Source organism: Pelodiscus sinensis, chromosome 5 (genome assembly GCF_052426305.1).
Source record: "Pelodiscus sinensis isolate ZL-2025 chromosome 5, ASM5242630v1, whole genome shotgun sequence".
Classification (NCBI taxonomy): domain Eukaryota; kingdom Metazoa; phylum Chordata; order Testudines; family Trionychidae; genus Pelodiscus; species Pelodiscus sinensis.
Genome location: NC_143056.1, coordinates 49795183 through 49815000, shown reverse-complemented (window position 1 = coordinate 49815000; position 19818 = coordinate 49795183). Strand labels below are relative to the sequence as shown.

Here is a 19818-nt window from a genome sequence, read left to right as displayed (position 1 = left end):
ACTGAGGTTTTGTTTACTCTCCTTGCAAATTTCAAAAAAAAAAAAAAAAAAAAAAAAGGGGGAAACCGCTGGATGTGTGTGCACAATGCAGATGTTAAAATTCAACATACTTATTGTCCTGCATTACAGTTGACTGTAGAGAATCTCTAGTCATGTATATCTGTTTTTGATACCTCTACAGAATAACTGTCCAGCATCCTCTGCCCAACCAATCAGAATGTAGGAAAATCTACAGATATGACGGAATCTACTGTGAATCTACCTACCAGAAGTATGTTGAAATCTGTGTGAGTCTTACCTCTGGCTCGTGCATTAGTGCTCGTGCTCTCCCGCTATCAGAAATTAAACATGTATTGAAATCTTATACTTCTATTTAAATGAAAAACCACTAAAACAGGGATAGAACATTGTTGTTTAAATCTTTGGAATTGTGCTCTAAAAGTTAAAAAGCAGATTAAAAATCCTGTGACTTAATTAAATGTCTTCTGTATATTGCAGTAAACAAGCACGTATACAGTTGAAAATCTAGGCAAAGTATATTGCACAGGTGTTTCACATCTTAGGGATTTGAAAGGTGTGTTATGTATAAATTAGCTGTCACTTTTTTCAGTCGTGTAATGGAATGATGAGTTGTAATTTGCATAATCCTTTAAGAAGTCAAATTATACTGTCATGTAGCAGACTTAACATGCTAGCTAGGATTTCGTAGCTTTTCAGCTAATTAGTATGTATCTTACAGGGCAGTTAAATTGGAGTTGTCCTCTTGCTTTGTCGGTTGCCTTTGTCCATTGCCTAATGGTACCTGCATTTGTGACTAACTATCAAACATTACTAGTGCTTCTGATGAAAGTACTGTAGATGTCTATTAATATGGGTAAGCAAATGTAACATGATTTGACTTTCATTACTTATAGTCAGCGGAGTTTCTTTTTGAATATAGCAAGAATTATAATCTTTCATTATTAGATTCAATAATCCATTTCCAGTAAGAATTGAGATATGACATTTAATAACTATATTATAGATTCTTCTGTTAATATTTTGCAAATGCATTACCACTTTTCTGATTTTTATTGATTTTCCAAACTGTTTGCTCTCCCTTAATGTTTAATTTTTATATTCTAATTCTGTTCCTGTTTTGTGGCATATTAAATAATTTATCTACAAGGAGATAAAGGAAACACTTTAATTTGCTCAAAATAACTTAATTTATAGAAAAAATTGTGTTTACATTTTATCTAGAGGATTCATTGGCAAGACAGCAATATTTGTTGTGGTTTTTCACTTCCTATATCCCCCTCAATTATTGTGTTGCCAGTTTGATGAATTAATTTAGTGATTGGAAAATCACTACAGTAATAAAAGTTTTGGCTATAGAGTGGATGAAAGATAATTTGTAAGAAAACAAGAATTAACATTTTCAATAGTAGAAAAATGTGAAATCAGAACCGATCCAAAGATTTCTTAATTGTTAATCCACTTGGTGGACCACAGTAGTAGTCTGACTTACTGTTGAGTCATCTGATCTTCCTCCATTTTTGTTGCTTATGGAGGTAAATTATATAATTTTTTATTCATGAGGTACATTGATTTATTCAACATTCTGTTGATTTTTTTAAATCTGTGATAACTTCATAAGCCATGATCCAGATATGGCACTAGGTAGCAGGGGTAATCAGTTATTTTTTATCAGGGACCAAATTTCTTAGTGAAGGTACAGTCAAGGTCCAGACTTCAGAGCAAATAATAATAAAAACTATATTGATAATAAGTAAATAAAAAGATTTTGGCGTCAGTTCAAAGGCATCTGGTGATCCAAATTTGGCCCATGATCTGCCTACTTACTAGCCCTTCTCTGTAGTGTAGTCTCTCGGAAGAATTTGAAGATGCATACACAGACATTTTGGAAAGGTGATGGTTAAATGGGTGTACTGAACTTATCTTTGAGCAGTAGTTTTATTTGCTATACACCCGTTCAGTAACTATAAATGCTTAATGATTTATTTAAGTCTAATATTAGATGTAGATTTGACATCAGCTGTTCATGTCAGTTTGTACAACAGCTTCATGACTCTGGAAACTGTGACTGTGGAGATATAATTCTTGGCACAAGGCAATGGATAGTAGTCTGGCCAGATTTGTTGGGGGTTGCAAGTGATGGCTTCATTCCAGACTCTTACAAATACTTTGATAGGCATAGTTGTTAATAACAGCTATCATTTGCAGTTGGTGTAGTTGGAGTACATAGCAAACATGATAGCAAGAAAAGTGTCTTGAGTGTATATTAATTACAGGCAAATATTGGAAAAATAGTCTCAACATTTTAAGGTTGATATTCCAGTTGATATAATAATTAATCTTGAAAGGATTAGATTTTTATCAGTAAATGTCAATAAATGTGGATTTTGACATTTACACACAAACTGTCAGAAAAATATTTCCCTTGATAATAGAAATTTACAGATTAGCAAGGTAAGAAAATGTCTGCTTGAGAAAGTATTAGAGCATCATTTAAGGAAATTTACTTAGTATTTTTACATATGAGATAATTTGTGTGTTAACAGTTATAAATCTTTAATTTTTTGAAGTTAAGCAACCGCTATAATTAAATAATTATTGTTTGACCCTGGAATAATTTCCCACCACACTGAAAATTTAAATAGCTAAAAAATAGAAAAAAGTTTAAAACCCATAATTTTGTTCAATTATAAAATTTTAGATCAGTAAAAATAAAATTGATGTTATCCATTTATATTATCAAAAACATAATTTGACTTCTCCCAAGCTTCTTACAATTATTTAATGTATTATATCTTAGGTTGCTTATTTCAATTGTTATGAACATTATCGTTCTATTAATGTCACATAATAAGTATTGGTTTTATGGGAAGAATGTAATATATTTATCTTTATTGACGTTATATAGCAGGTTTTGATTTTTTTCTAACATTGATAGAATTTGTTTCAGATTTTTTTTAGCATACTATTGAGGATAGCATATATGTAGCATATTTAATTGCTGTGTGCTGTAATTTATATTTTTTCATTGCTAATGCTATTGGAAACTCTTTCTTCAGATCCTACGGTCATTTATTTCCAGTGATATTAACATTTAACTAGTGTCATGGAAAACCTTTCAGTAAGAATGGCAGAAGTTTAGATGTGAATGCTTTCAATCTTAATTGGAACTTTTGTTACTGTGCAGGCACATATTTTATGAGAGGTAGAAAGAAGTTGGTTATTCATAGCATGCTATTACAATGCTCTGCCATAAACATGTTTAAATCTTTTCATTATCATACTTGTTGCTTTAGTCTTGCTAAATTTCAGTTTTTCTCTAACAGTGTGATTAATTTCTATAGGCCTGCTTCTGTGCACCTTTCATATCACAAGGAGTTGGGTCAGTTGTGCAGAACTTTCAGCAAGCAAGAGGTCTCTCACTGGTGCAGCAATAGCTATTTCACAAACTATATTGGGTAGCACAGGTCTTAGCATTCATGAAAAAGGGGATTTCAAGAAGGACATTGGATGTGTAAAGATTCAAGGCCATCACTCTCTACATGTTATTTAACCAGAACATCTACACAGAAGCCACTCTGCTTTACTTCTGATGACGGTTGTATTTAATGCTGGAGGTACTGCAGTATTGTCACCAAGCAACATTATGCAGAATAGTGCCGGACTGGGACCAGAGTGAAGTTTGAAGGCTTATTAATATAAACAATTTTTTCCATTCCCTAAATGTGAAAAAACTAGGACTGTCAAGCACTTAAAAAAATTACTCATGATTAATCGTGCGATTAATCGCGTGTGCCTCCCCTTTGAAACGCCACCCCGGTGTTTCAATGGGGCAGTGCTGCATGGAGCCCAGGGAGGAGCTGGAATTCTCCGCTGACCCCGGGCTCCATGCAGCGCTGCCCCTTTGAAGTGCTGGGGCAGCATGTCAATTGAGAGCCCTAGAAAAAAACAATAGGATGAGGTCCTGTGCTCTCAGAATTTCACATTGTACCGTGGACCTAAAAAATGCATTTTCCATAGAGGCAAATACCACTTGGAGTCTTAAGTAGTTCAACACTTACAGTAACAGTTTATTGAAAAGGGTTTTAGCCCTACTGGACAATGCATGTGGTTAAAGTCCCAGTGCCTATCACTGAGTATTATAGTTCAAGAGATACTTATGTAAGAGATCTGTGTGTAGTGAATATGTGGAATAACCTTTACTAACCTAAATCCAGTACTAGTGAATGTGAACTACTCACTATCATTTTTACTCACACTTTTTTCTTTTATTGACATCTTGTGCCTACAAAAGTAACAGTTTGTGACACTGTATTTAAATATATTTGGTGATATGTGTGAAATAATTTTACACAAGCATGTTGCAGCAAAAATTTCTGCGAGGAAGTGTACCATACAGAGATCATTATTAAAATCTTTAAAAGTACTGCATTTAATAGTATTAAGAAAGATGTCAAATACTAAAGTAACACTATTTATGTAGGCAAACCTTGACATATTTGAATCATGACTGTTGTATGCTGCCTATGACTCTTGTGCAGATTACTCCAATTGATGTTATTGTAATGTCCACCAGGGATTAAGGTGAATACCTAATCCTAAAAGCCATTGCAAAATGCCCATATTAGCCTGATGCCCACCAAAAGTTCATTTTGTTGTCACTAAAATAAAATTAGAAAGTGATCATTAAGTTTGTTTTCATATTCAGTGTCAGATTGAAAGAACTAAAAATGTAATATCACTCAAAAATTACAGTTTTGCCTCTGCAGCTAGATACCATTCTATCTACCATTCTGTTATGTAGGGAACAGATATTGGATAATGGTATTTTCATTCTAGCATAGGAAGGCAAAGGATGATCCAGTGGCTAGAAGCTGAAGTCAGACAAATTCACACTGGAAATAAGGTGCAATATTTTTACAGAGAGGGTAATTAGAACAGAAGAATGTCCGTAGTGGGTCAGACCAAAGGTCCATCTAGCCAGGTATCCTGTCTTCTGACAGTGACCAATGCAATATGCTTCAGAGGGAATGAACAGGACCCTTAATCATCCAGTGATTACCCATTTGAATAATTTACTGAGGGTTGTGGTGTATTCTCTTCCAATGGAAATTTTAAAAACAAGTTTGGATGTTTTTTAAAAGATATGTTCAAATTCAAAAAGAATAATATTTTTTGTGATTGTGGGTATTCTATTGCTGTACAGAAGGTCAGACGAGGTGTTCACAGTGGGTCCCTTCTAGGGATGTAAATATGCAGAGAAAAAATTAACTGGTTAACTGTTTAATTGCAGTTGGTTAAGCAACTGGGGTTTGGTCAGCCCACTGGGTGGGAGGCTCTTCCAACCTGGTCCTCAGTGGTCAGGGGAGCTGCTCCAGCTGACTGGCTGGGGTCCTACCAGCCGATCCACAGTGAGTAGAGGGCTGTCCCACTTCCTTGTCCAATTAACTGGTGAGCATTAGTTCTCTGCTGACAGTGTGTTGCCCTCTTTGTCATATGAGAAACTCTTTTCTATTTGCCTAAAACTCTGGGGGCTTCAGCCCTGGTTCACTTTCATGGAGTGCTGCAGGGCAGTCAAAGATAGAGGAAGACAGGGGAATAGGCCTTTTGGAGGCAGCTAGTATGTGTGGGAATATCCTCTGCTCTTCCCCTCTGGTTACAAAAGGCCTTGGGCAACATCAGATTGGCAAAGTAGTTCACTGTTTTGTAGCCCTGATCACCCTCACAGAGTGCTGTATGGCAGAACAGCAGCATTTTGTATCTCTGTTCATCTTTATGGAGCACAACAGGGCAGATAAATCTGTGTTTGGTACCTTTGCTTATCCACTCACAGCGCAGCATAGTGAATAAGCCTAGAAAGAAGATCCGGTTATGAATCTGATTCCTCTGTGCACACCTCAGAGTACAGGATGGAGGAAATTTTCCTTCTAACAGGTCCTTTACAGGAAATGTCTTCAGTTCTAGGCTGGTTGGGTCTGCTCTCACTGTCATTCCCTTGATGACCGCAGAGCTATTTTCTAAACCAAGGAGAATTAGGAAAGGCATTGGAATAATTGCTACCCTTTGTGAAGTGAGATAATCGATCTCTGCTTCATCCTGTTCCTGGTCACAAAGAAATCTGTTGGGAATGGACCAATGTTTGAGTTAGAATACCTCTGTATGTTGTCAGTAGAGATCAAGTCCAAGATGCAGAAGGCCATATCCATTTAATCAACATACGGGATTTTTCTGTTCCCAATAGGTCAGAAGGAAATCTTCTCCATCTCCTCACTTATATGTCCTTATATACTTTACCTTGTTGGATGACAGCATTTTCAGTTCTGATTTTTTGATCAGGCAGCTGCTCCCAGAGGAACACACTTTTGTCCTTATATCACTGTCTATTGAGCTTAATGTACAAGAACAAAGCAGTAGAAGAAACCCACAGAAATGAGCAGCTAAGATTGGAGAATCACCGCTTGGTACCAGATAGGGAAATGCACCAGCTCTGTAGATAGCTATAAATCTGAATGAAAAGCGGTGACTGTGTATTAAGATTCAGGAGTGATGGGAAGAATTATGACAACAGTGAAAAAAGTTGTCTAGCTCAGAGATACTGCCAGCCTTTCCCCTCATTTCATTTGTAGATGATGATGCCACATATAATTTTTCTGTTGGCCTGGGAGCATGTGAGGCCTGTAGATCTTCAATACGCTCTTGTGTCTCACCTGACAGATGAATGAAGAGTGAAATAACTTTTGCAATATGCAAGCTGCAGAGAGTAGCCATCATGTCTCATGGCAACTTACAAGGTTGTGTCATGCACTCAGGAATAAGAAGAGTGCTAGAGGCTTGGAGATAAAATATGAATGTTTGGAGCTCAAAGTGATCCAGTATGGCACAGTTTTGAGACATTTTAGAACAGATTTCCTATTAATGTATGTAATCTGATATGTGGAAACAGGCTTTCATCCTTCCACAGGAAGTTACAATACAGTTGGACTGGGCAGAAAGCTTTGACAGAAATTTTAAATGCCACACCAGAGAGGTCAACTGAAGAAAGCTAGGGCAAGTTGAGTGGGGGCTTTTCTTTGAGGTAACAGTCTCCCCTGTGTTGATCCTGTTTGTATCTCTTCATTTTAAAGATAGTCATCAATTTTTCCTCTCAGTGAGCCAAGGGTCAAAATATCAGCTGCCCTGTCTCAGAACTGGAAAGGAGTTTTGTCTTCTCAATTCACTTGGCATGAAAATATATAGACCTCTTAGTGGGCTAAAATATATAACCACATAGTGCCATTGGAAAAGTAAGCCTCCCAGTCTATCATTTCAGAATGACTGGCAAGCAGATGGTCATCTATTTGCCCATATTCAGTTATCTGAGTTGGACATCCAGTCCAATTCTTGGCTGATGCAGCATTTGGGAGAATGATGCTACAGGAGGCAATCCCTTGATAACAGAGAATAAAGATAATATATGTTTATAAGTTGTACCATTTGAACCTCTCTAGTCTGGCACTCTCTGGTCTAGCAACATCCATGGTCCTACATGATTTTAGTTAGCCATATGTCCACTTATCATGAGTGTGGCCAAATTTCCGGTGGTCCCAGCCACCAGTCCTGGCTCTCAGTGTTTTGTGCTGTTATTTAGTTCTAATTCATCCCTAAATGTCTTCAAGGAGCCCAGTAAGCAGTGGAAGTGTTGGTAATGCTGCTAGACAATATTGTCCTCCCATGGTTCATCAAATTCTCTGGTTCAGCACTAATAGGTCCCAAGGATGCTGGACTACAGTGGTTCAACCGGTACTCTTATTATCTCTCTCCCTGACTGTGTGCTGCTATTAATACCCCACTGTAATAGATTAGAGTACTTTATCATAATGGGGAATATGAAAATTTATAGTTTTTGAATAAAAAGCATTTCACAGATATGCCTGACTCTGGGCAGATTTTTCTGTATTACAATACAGGCTCCAATATGACTTATGGGTCATTAAGAAATTTTGAAATTTCATTTAATCTCTACTTTTTTTGTAATATCTACCTGGAGTTAATCTTGAAATGAATTTGGCATTGTCAGTTGCCCTACTTAGCAGTTACCCTTTCCTGTGGAAATGATCTTAAACAGGTTTAGATGGGACCACACTCTTTCAGAAAAGTCTAGTCACAGTCTGATGATTCTGTGTTGGGAAATGTTTCCTAGTATTCTGCCTGATTGTTTTCACATTCCACTTCCACTTCATAAATGTTTCCTTCAGGTTCATGTTGCTGTTTTCTAAGATGGAAAGGTCAATTCTCTTGTTTGTGGCTGAGCTGCTTTTTATGTACTTTGCAAAGTTTCACTTTGTGGCTCACCCTTCAGTAACAACCACTCTTACAAAATCAAGAAATATTGGTATCAAAGGGACCAGCATGATCAGTTGTGGACAACATAATTGAGCAACAAAATCAATTAATTGGCTTCACTAAAGTTTCATTTTGATGATGTGACTGAAACTAGCACTATTTGATGAAAGTACACATTGAATCTCTCTAGTCCAGCACACTCTGGTCTGGCAACATCTGTGGTCCAGTAAGATTTTAGATAGTTGGATGTCCGCTTATCGTGAGTGTGACCAAGTTTCCTGCAGTCACATAAAGTTAGTTTACAGCTGCCAGGCTTGGCTTTCTTTGTTCTGTACTGTTATTTAGCTGTAATTTACTGCTAAATTTCTTCTAAGAGTCCAGCAAATAGTGGAAGTCTTGGTAATGCGGCTAAGCCTAAGCATGGTCTTTTATGCTTTATCTGCTTATTCTTTGTGCTAGTACACTAAAAGTATATAACAACACTAACACTTTTGTTACAAAGAGAGCTGATAAGCCTTGGCTAGGCATAGGCTTATATAGAGTATATCAGTATAGTCATACATTATTAAGCAGTATTACAAGCGTTTCATTTATTTGCCTTGGTGAAATAAAAAGAACCTACTCATTATTATAATGACCTCCTATGGTTCAGGAAATTCTCTGGTTCGGCACTTTTCAGGTCCCAAGTGTGCCAGACTAGATAGGATCAACCTGTAGTTAAGTATGTATGAGAACTGTGGGATCTCAAGCACACATTAATGGTGAAAGTAGTAGAACTACCTTGTACCTTTTGTAAGCATAGATGGCATACTTACCATCTGATTTAAAAGAGGTGAATATGCTGTTATTTTGCTGCCCAAAATTAAACTGTATTATACAAGAAATAGAAGTTCTCTCCTGAATGAGCTAATGTACGAAGGTGAGACAATCATTAAAGGAATTTACTTCATGTAAAATGGCAAGAGCTTAAGCATATTTTATCATGTATGTAATGGATCATTTCTATGCATCTGTCACTTGCTAGTTAGTAATATATATAAGCAACTATATAATCAATGTAAGTGTAAACCTAGTTTAGTTTGGTTCGTCAGACCTTTGCAAAATGACACTTCGTTTTGCTCAGTATCCTGTTCAACATTTGAATTGTCCCTAATTTGCATATAGGACAAGGATGACTCTACAATGAGACATCACTATGATGCTGGAAAATATAACCAGGATAAAAAGAAAGTTCCCCAAATTGTTGTCAAATATCAACATTGATAGTTTTGTTATTGCTATGATTAGTCGATAAAACTTGTATAATCGAGGATATAATACATAATCTTATATTTGGTCATAGATATTGTTAATCAGTAATATGTAAGGAATCAGAAAAGAAGGGCATTGATAGACAGACTGTGTAGGGTATCAGTTTGAGTATAAAAGAGTATATGGAGACTAAAGACTTTACCTTTGTTTGTTAACAGCCTTGTCTGTGCATATTCAGTCAGAACATTGCCCAGGTGTATCTCAACTGTTCACTGGCAAGTGGCACTTTTTACCTATGCTGAAATAAATCTGTTCCCTGGATCTGAAATCTGGAGTTAGCAAGCAGTGGTTGCCTGATTTGTTAGTTTCATAAGGTAATTTGTGGGCCTGGGTGGTGATTCTTCAAGCATCCTGTTTTGCAACATTTCGGTTAACCAGTTAAACATTCCATTTAACCAGTTAACTTTTTAACTGTGAATTTACATCCCTACTATAGTACTGAGACACCAATCATGGACTGAGATGCCATTCTGCTGTGCCTGACCAAAACAAAAATATGGTCCTGTCTCATTATAACCCCGGAGTTGTTTTTCCTAAGTCTCTACTCCAAAATAAAATCTTCCGTGCTGGAAGTGTAACCAGTTTCCTTGCTTCCTAGATGTATGATCTTGAATTTAGATGTATTAATATGTTATTCAAGCAAGCCCAGTTTACCATGAAATCCAGATTGCTCTGTAGAAGTGACCTGTCCATATAATTGTTTACCACTTCATCAGTTTTTGTGTCATCTGCAAATTGTACCAGCAGGGATTTGGTTTTCTTCCAGATCATTGATTTATCCCTCTGATCAGGTGCACTAGAGGGGATAAAGAGCTCCAAGGCCTCTTCTGCATAACATACTAGGAGTTAGGCATAATCCACCTTTCTGAGCACTTATATACAATGGCTTGGAGCAGACTAGTGCTGCCTGCTTTAAAGTCTCGGTTTCACAAGGTTATAGCAAATCACATAGTCCTAACCTCTCCAGCCCTAACCCTCTGTGTGGGTTGGTTATGATTGGGATCAGTGCCTAAATGGGTTAAGATTTCGTCCACTATCCAGAAAGTATTGTACCTTTAAAGATTATTCTATTCAGCCATTGACTTCCTTGCATCCCTGCAATATGGCTTACCTCATTGAGAGCACAATTGAGTCCTGTATATTTAGGGTTTATGTTAACATCCTGTCATAACTCTTTTCAGCTTTGCCATGATTAAATTGATACTGATTTTGTTCCACACAGAGCCTGACAAATATCACTAAATAAACAATGTGAGGAAAATTTTAACTTAGTTTTAGTTAACTGCTTTTACAAGAGCAATAGACTTCCTCAGTTTATAGCAGGTCTTCATTTGGAGTTGTTAAAGTTTCCCCATAAAAGGGAGATTGTTCAGCTCGAGAAAATTAAGGATTAAACAGAATTTTAATCTTTTCAAATTGGGATCCAGGAAGCATAAGTTCTATTTTGGATGCAGACTGTTCAGCAACTTAAAATTGTATAATTACGCAACTTTGTAATATTAAAAAGAAAGCAAATATGAATATTTTAATGAGAATAGGATAGGAAGATGAACCATAATTTTATCTTTAGCAAGTGTAATGAAATAGTGAAAGCGGTATAATTTGTATGAAAAATAACTTCACATATTGTCAAAAAGTGCTGCATTAATATACAGAACTTCCCCATATCTTTTGAAAATAGGTGAACAAAAGGGAAGAATTTGGTTAACAGTGAAGGGAAGACATGATGTTTTCAAACTTAATCTTTCCTAGTGTATTATACTACAAGAGATTGTTTAGATTAGGTACCATTTGCCGTCATTTTTTTTACTGAACTTTGTGGAGTCATGTTTCAACAAATGACATTGGGTCTGTGGCATCTCTCAGGGTGCAGATTGTGGTACAGAATAGCCTGACATGCTGTATCATGCAGTGTTTATTAGACAGCTGCTTGCCATTTATAGTAAATATGATATATAGGAAATTAGTTCCTTGCTTATACCCTCTTTTTAGCTGAATGTGTATTCAGTGTGAAATTTACCTCATTCTGCACAAATGTCAATGAAATGGACTTTGCGAGGAAGTGGGAGAGTGGTTTAAAATTCATTCTGCAGTTTGTAGGCTAGCTGTCTGTGCTGCATCCAGAGGTAACCCATCCAAAGGTGAATAGCAGCTACTGCGCATCCATGTCTTTGTGGAGATTTTTGCTCCATTCTGGCTTGTTTTTACAGGTGGTATGGCCCATTATTTCTTTTTATGTGTCTATTACGAGTGACTTGTATGTGACAACCTTATTCAGGGCAAATTAAAATGTAACAAACCCCACTCACTATTATGGGCTTGATGGTAGACTAGTTCCCTAGGTGTTCAGTAGCGTGCTGGGTGTATCACAACCTTAGAGGCAATAGCTTTCCTAGCACTAGGCCCTGCAGGCTGAAGCCCTGGGCATATTCCCAGAAACACACTTGGTGTAAATGAGAATTCCTTTAGTAAGGCAGCCAGAATAAAACTTTCAAATACTCAAGTTACAATTTCTCTAATGGGTTATAGTAAACAAAGCAAGTTTCTAACAGAGCCCCTCAGGCCAGTCTAGTACACTGGTCTAAAAGCAACTAGCATTATAACCCACGGCATGTAATGCTGTTGTAGCCATATTGGTCCTAGGATATTACAAAGATAGGACAGGTGAGGTAGTATCTTTTGTTAGCCCACATTCTGCTGCTGAGAGAGGAACTCAAAAAGCTTGCTCTCTCACCAACAGAAGGCAGGAATAAAAAGTATTTTCTCACACACCGTATAACAAGGGATGTGAAAGTTACCCTCATCGGTTAACATTCACGGTTAAACGCAGGCTTCTGGGATGCGCGGGAATCTAGTTTAAAAGCCAGCTCCCAGCGCACACCAGGTCCTGGGGAGCTGCCTGCTGCTATGGAGGCAGCAGCGTGGGGTGGTAGACGGGAGCCAGTACCGTGGGGGGAGCCATCTACTCGTGTGCAACGGCTCCCAGGGAGTTGACTGCTGCTCTGCATGTAACTGTGTAACCACTGACATTTTCAGCAGTTACACGGTTACTTAATTACACACATTTGAAGTACATCCCCACTCATAATCCCTTCACTCTTTTCTTTGGGCTGCCATTACTAGTTCATTGTCCTCTAACTGTGACTACTTCTGTCCCTGTCAGCTCTCAGGCTTTCCAGCCCACCTCCAGGTTTCCTATCTGATCTTCTCTCCACAGATAGATCCTAAGTTGCTTCTGCTCTCCCTTCTCCCCAAGCTTCCTCCTGAACCCCATAGAAGTCAAGGTGTATGTACTTCCTTTTCCTGAGGTTATAAGGGCTTCTGTTGATGGGATGTTGAATTAGGGAGTTAACAAAGTGTTTGGTAATGAACTAGTAGATTCATTACCACATTGTCATGTCATGTATTGTCATGTCATGTAGTTGAAAACTACAGAAGAACACATAACACACTTTCTGGCTGGAACTAATTGAATGTATGGAGCCATAGAAAGATAATCAGGTTTCACCCTTTTATACACAGTCATTGGTTCTCAGGTTCCATTACTACAGTGGAATGGGAAATACTATTGCTTTGTGGGTTTGTATTTTCATTTTCCCAGGGGATTTACCTGCCTCATTGTCCTTTTTTCCTCAGTATCATGCTAACAGAGGCATTCAAGACTAGCAAACTTGTTCCCTGAAGTGAAATGGTTGTTATTGTTTAAGAGAGAGATGAAATAGACAAAATACTTAACATGTTCAATATCTAGGTTATTGATTTAGGTCTGGGGGAAAAAGTGAGATTGATTTTGGTCCTTTGTGTCAGTTGATTTCAAAGTCTACTACAACCAGGCTTCCACTCTGAAAAATTGAAGAAACATTAGCTGTTTCAGGATCCTTAGGAAGAATGTACTAAGTACTTATTGGGATAAAGAGTCCCAAAGAGCTGCATTGCATTTAAAAATCAATCCTCTTTTTCATAATATAATTAAATCTCTGTTGTATGAGAAATTCTTGTTGTATAGTTAAAGTATGGGTGAGAAACCTAATCTTCTGAGTTGCTTTACGTATTTCACTGTGCCCTTCTTGGAAACCTGAATGATAGTATGATTTTCTTCATTAAGTAAATATTGGGTCCATAAAACTTGAGTCTGATGCAACCTATAGGAAATTCCAGATAGTTTAGTCATAAAACCAAACAGTGTAAACAGAGACCTGTGCTTGACATTTTCAGATTGCTCTCACATTCCCAACTCCAAAGATACTTGGAATGAAAAATCTAGCTTCGTCAGGCAGAATGGTTTGCTGCTTGCCCTAGGCAATGCATAGGTCTCATAACTAAGAAACCTTGTTAGGATTATCATAGCAAGAGGCTTGCTAGTTTCTAGTGGTAGTAGCAGCTTTTAGAGTTGTTGAATTACTTCTTGATTGCTACTGATAGCTATGTGACAGGCAGACCCTGTAAATGGACAGAGGCATGTCTGATTGATATCACCCCAGATAGTATCAGCCTTGTATCCAGGCTGTGTATCAGCATTGGTGATAACTGTGGCATTGAATTGCTATAGCATAAGGTAATCATCCATAAAAAAGTGCTACTGAGCTGCCTTAAAATTCACAGCTGGTGGATTCTTCTGATGGAGGTACAGTACTGTAAACAAAATCAAAATGGTTTAAGTTTATCAAACAGCTTAAGGCAACTTCATTAGTCTCTCATGAAATGCCTGCAGGATGACAGAGATCTTCTGTGGGGAGAAGCAGCAAGCCAGCCAGTCCTGGCATAGAATGTACCTTGGGCACTAAAAATGAGCTATGTTTAATTAATTTCAGAGTATCAAGATTAATATTAAATATTTTGATATTTGTGTGTGTGTGTCCGTCCGTCCGTCCAAAATGTCCTTAACAGTATGCTGGTAGGAGATATTGATGTCTTACAGCGGTGGTCATGTAGGAGAGGAAAAAAAAACATTCTAGGAAGTTCTGTTCATCAACAGGCTAGGTTACTAGGTTATACATGGTGGTGTTCTAGTTAATATCATGTATGGTTTGTTGTAATTTGAAAACCATAAGGACAGCCTCTCTCCCAAAAAGACCTTTTAAGAGTTGCACAGAAAAAGGTGATTTAAAGTAACCGTTCACAGTTAATGAGGAGAAGTTAATCAATTGGGCCTTCCAGTTCACTAGCCCATGTTTGAAAGTGGTATGGAGATGCCCTACTCCAACAATAGTTTTAGGAGGCACAATCCTTTGTTTAGTCCAGGTTTCCAGAGGGAATATGCCCAGTGCTGTATCTTGTAAGGGAACGGAAACATCGTCCTTTGTCCTCCCACCTGCTTTTGTGTGTGTGGCTGTTTACACAAGTCATTCCAATCAGGTGAATACAACTATTACAATTGGGTCTGGTCTTGAGGTTGCAGGTGGGGCAACTCCTTGCAACCTTGTTTCACTTGCTTCTAGAGAAGATGAATATAGTCTTCCTGAGCCATGGTTCAGGTTCTGGTTACCTATGAGACCACTTGGATTACGTGCTGTAGTGAAAGTTCAGATAAAATTATGCACTTTTGGATTTCAGTGTCTGGTGACAGGAGGCAGATCACTGTAAGTGGAGGTTCTGTAGTTCTGGAATTTTCTTTCTATTGTTCCATCAGACTCAAGTTTTATGGACCCAATATTTACTTCAGCTGGAATTTTGAGAGCTCATAGCATCTGAAAAATTAGGTCCTACAGTTTTACAGTCATCTAGCAAATTCGTATGAAAGTGATGTAGCCAGTCCTAGTTTATAAGCAGCTACTGCCAGATTACATATTAAAGATTTAGTTGGAAAAATATATGGATACTTTAAGTAGTAAAACACTTAGTTTAATGCTGATCTCCTTTCTCCATCTGTAAGTGGAACATTGTTGTGTGGTTTCTATGCTGTTTCCTTTTCTTGGGTTCTCCTATTGAAGGGAACTGACTTATTTATTCGTTAATATGGCTAGTCTTTTGCTTTTAAAAAAATGACAGATGCTCACATGTGACCCCGGGCCATACCACTTGGAGTTGTTGTGACTCACATTTAACTAGTTAATGAACTAGTATGCACTAGTAAGTATTCTTGTGTTTTGGAGGGCTATATTAGGATTTTATAAAACTCTATTGCCAAGTCAAGGGTTACAATTGGAGAAAACTCTAAAACAGAGCATTTCTTTGGTTTAAAAAATGGGATCACAATGATACATGGGCAGGAAGAGTGAAGCCTCATGCAGCTTCAGCATTTAGATCCCCATATATTCAAGTACCATAGAAGATGTAGAGATTTTAAGATGTTGAAAACAAATTTCCTTCTATGGATGCTAGAACATTTTATAAAATCAAAATGGAATCTTTTAAATCTTTTTTCTACTCTTTATCTGTTTTACAATTCTAGAATTTCCTTTTAATGTCATTAGTGTTGATTATTATTTTGTTTCAGAAATGTGTCTTGAACAGGCTTTTATCTCTCTCTCCATTCTTGCTCATAAAGCTGTTACTGCTTCACCACTGTGGCACACAGCTAATGCTCCTTCCCCTTCCTTAAGCCTACTGCAGTCTCACTGGCCCCATTGTCAATCACTAGCTGGATACTGAGACACATTTTTACAGCAACCTCTGTCAGTAAACAGAAAATATTTTGAAATATCCAGAGTAGACGCTGAATGTCAGCCTTCTGACTGGCCTGATTAAACAGGAGAATTGACAGTGCCGAGGTTTTGTTGTTTAGCTTTTTTGTTTTGTTTTATTTTTAAATTTACAAATAATGGTTTGGGGGCTAGCCCAAATAATAAACAAAATGAGACTTTATTGGCAAGGAGCCTACTTTGGTAGCTGGCACGGTGTCAATACTACTGTTTCTGTCTTCACTTTTTATTTCTTTGTAAATCAGAAGTGGCCAATGTGACTCTTAAGTGCAATGTGGAACCCTCCACAAAATGAAAAAGGAATCAGAATACTCTGAAAGTATTGGCACATTGTCTATTGTCACATGTCTTTGGTAAGGTTAAAGGATTATAAAAACAATGGGTTTTTTTGCAATCCAAAATCTTACAACAAACAGTGTTGTATATCTTTATATGAAGTAATGCAAAAGAGATTTTGGACATCCTGGAATAATGGTACTTAGTCTTTATGACTGGAGGAAACCACGCTCACAAGACTTAGGTATGCAAAAAGCCACACATGGTTTTTTTAAACCATTTTGTAAGAGGATTGTGGAAGCACATGGCATATTGTGTAGTAAATCTTGTATTAGAATGCAGCAAACCTCTTGTTGAAGAGTTGCATGGGTCTCTTGAGCCAGAGAATATTGCTGTCCTATAGATATATTGTTGGAAGATGCACTGAAGTGCAGCCTTCTTGTTGGTTGATAAATGGAGATTAGAATCATCTACTAGACTATTTTATGGTACTTGTTAACAATATTTACCTTCCTAAATTGATTCAGTATAATCCTTGCTATGGCTTTGCCTCATTTCTAGAAGACATATAGATAATGTGGTACTTATATGAAGTCTTACATGTCACTGAAAAACTGCTCCCCCTCTTAGTTGAATTGTGCAGCAGGATTGTATTAACATAGACTTTGGAACATTTGAGCTCCCATAGGGTATGGTGTGTGGTTGATATGATATGACTTGCCTTCGACAGTTGTTTTAACAAGATATCCTTCATAGAAAATATACCAAGCTGAAAGGCATAAGTGAGCGACATTAGTAAGAAGCACTGTTGGCAAAATTCTCCACTTTCATCTTTATCTGATTAATTCAAGACTGAGTGTTACATTGAAAGAAAGTATTTTTAACGTAATACAGTATAAAGTATGTTTATTTCTTAAAAATACCTTTCATATTTTACAGGAGATGGTGTCTTGTAACTTAACTGAAAAACATTCCAAATAAATAAGCATTTAGTCATTTTGTTTTTGACAAGCCTATAGTTTAAACTCAAACTGTTGCTGTTTAAAATTAGTTTATCTTCTCCCAGGTCTCTATAAAACTGTTTTAATAATATACTTATTAACACTTTTGTAGTATTTGGCACATGTATCACAGAAGTTAATTTACTGTTCCTGATACTTAAAACTGTTTTAAAAACAGATAAGCACTACTGAATACAAAACACTTTCTCGGTTTGTGCAAATACGAAACAAGATTTGCATAGAGTGCTGGTATTACAATTATTAAAAATACATCTACACCAGTAGTTTGGTGGGAGTGTGAGCAAGGTCTGCACTATTAGCTATTTCCTTTTTCCTAGTAAGGTGCAGAGAGTTTGGAATCTAAATTTTGGACTCTGTTGTGAAATAACTGATGTACATTTTTATTTTCAGTTTTATATGGTTTTTCCTTGCACAGAGTTATTGTGTTGGCTGAGAAATATTCAGCAAAAACAATAGCTGAAATACATATCTGTGTACTTGCATTAGAATGGCTTGATAGGCCATGAACTTGAGAACAAATTTCAGATAGACAGATTGTACTGTCTCTTGACTTTGTACTGCAGAGAAACACTTAGTGCTCAGGGAGACTATAGGCTTGAGGGTTTGGTAATGGAATATGGAGACCTTCACCTCTGGGTCACCAGTTTGAATGTAACACAGGTGGGTAGAAACCAAAAGTCATTATTATCTGATGGCTCTTGCTGGCCTATGTGAAATGAGTTGGTGGTCTCAGTCAACTTCTGAGAAGAAAAATGTCACCATCCTCATAGGTCTTACAAATTGGCTGCCTCGCTGGATGTCTTGGTTGAAAAACCAGTGACAGAATGGGTGTGGTCACTGAATTATCCTATCACTAAAGTGATTCCTCTAGGTGAGGGTGTGGAGGAACTGTTGAAGCTTGTTAAGCAGGATCTATTTTGTGAGTACATTTTTAGTACTATGCAAGTGTTAATACTTTTGGCTCTTACTGTCCACCATTTACGTGAAAATGCCACCTTAGTTTTCCCTCTTGCTTAACTTCCCTTAATGTGGCTTGCCTAAAATAATTAGAACAAGATACAGGAAATGGAGAAAGAAGCGGTAAATTCTTACATTTACAAATGTTAGTCATGAAAAAGGTACGGTGGATTTATCTGGCATGTTCCTCCACCAGTGCAGGAGAAAATATATTATTTAGTTATACAAAAGAAAGATAAGTAGTGTATTCACTCAGTTCATGTTATTACTTATATTTGAACCAGCCTATATTGACTGTGCCGAAGAGCATAAAGCACTGATCTTTAGATGAAATGTGCTAACTACTACCAGTGCTGGACCGAGCCATACTTGTACTTACCACTTCAATCAGGCACCCCCCCATAGGTTGGCATCTCGGGCAGCTGCCCGGCTAGCCCTCCCCCCCTTAATCCGGCCCTGACTACTACTACTACTACTACTAGATGTCCTCACGATACTAATTGCTTGCAGATGATAACACTTTCACTACATAAATGCAAGTTCACAACTTAGTTGTTTGCCCTGGGGATTGATAAACTATACTCTCTTCTGAGCTGAGGTGAATTTTTCGCCATTTGCAACTTTTTTGTTCATAGTCTTTTTGTCGACCTTCCTGAGAGAAAACCAGAAAACCTTTTATAAACTCCTGATTAGATAATGAGGCTCACTTGCCCTGATGGATGCAGATTCCTCAAGGATCCCAGCTGCTTTTCCTTAACTTCAAATAGTTGAAGGAGGCACTCTTGTCCATATGCTTCAGGAGCTCCAATTCTCAGCTCTAGTCCAATCTAGTACCAGACCTAGTAATGATCTGCTGTATGGAAAAATAAATGTAGTGTCACATTTTCTCTAGGAATAGCTTTTGGTTCCTTACGGTTCGCTTCTGGAATTGGCCTGACACATCTGCCTGAGTCAGCACAGATTCCTTAATGGGAAAATGAGATAGGAGAAGCATTTTTTTCCAAAGGGGTGACCAGAGTGGCTCCAGATGCAAGCAAGCAGGATAGTAGCCAGATAACCATTTCCAGGGGGCACTGTGATATGTGCCACATCTCCCTCTCCTCTGCAGTGGCCAACAATACCTTTTTTTCCTCAGATGCTGTAGTGGGGTCAAAAATGTTGCTTGGTGTCCTCCTTCTCATCAGCTGAGCAAAAAATATTAAACAGCTGGCTAATCAGCAGAGCAAATACCAACCCCCCCAGATGTCTGGTAATCATGGCAACCATTCTAC

At 37.6% G+C, this 19818-nt stretch overlaps 1 protein-coding gene across 5 annotated transcripts in view; it reads left to right on the top strand.

Moving 5' to 3' along the window:
- NPAS3 (neuronal PAS domain protein 3) overlaps positions 1 to 19818 on the top strand; it is an 888615-nt gene that overhangs the window by 107712 nt on the left and 761085 nt on the right. For 3 of the 5 annotated variants that reach the window (XM_006117663.5, XM_006117664.5, XM_075926949.2), the window contains exon 2: positions 182 to 271. The exons of the other annotated variants lie outside the window; for them this stretch is intronic. In XM_006117663.5, coding sequence (XP_006117725.2) covers positions 182 to 271 — 90 coding nt within the window. The remainder of the gene's footprint in view (positions 1 to 181; positions 272 to 19818) is intronic. 5 annotated transcript variants of the gene reach the window in all.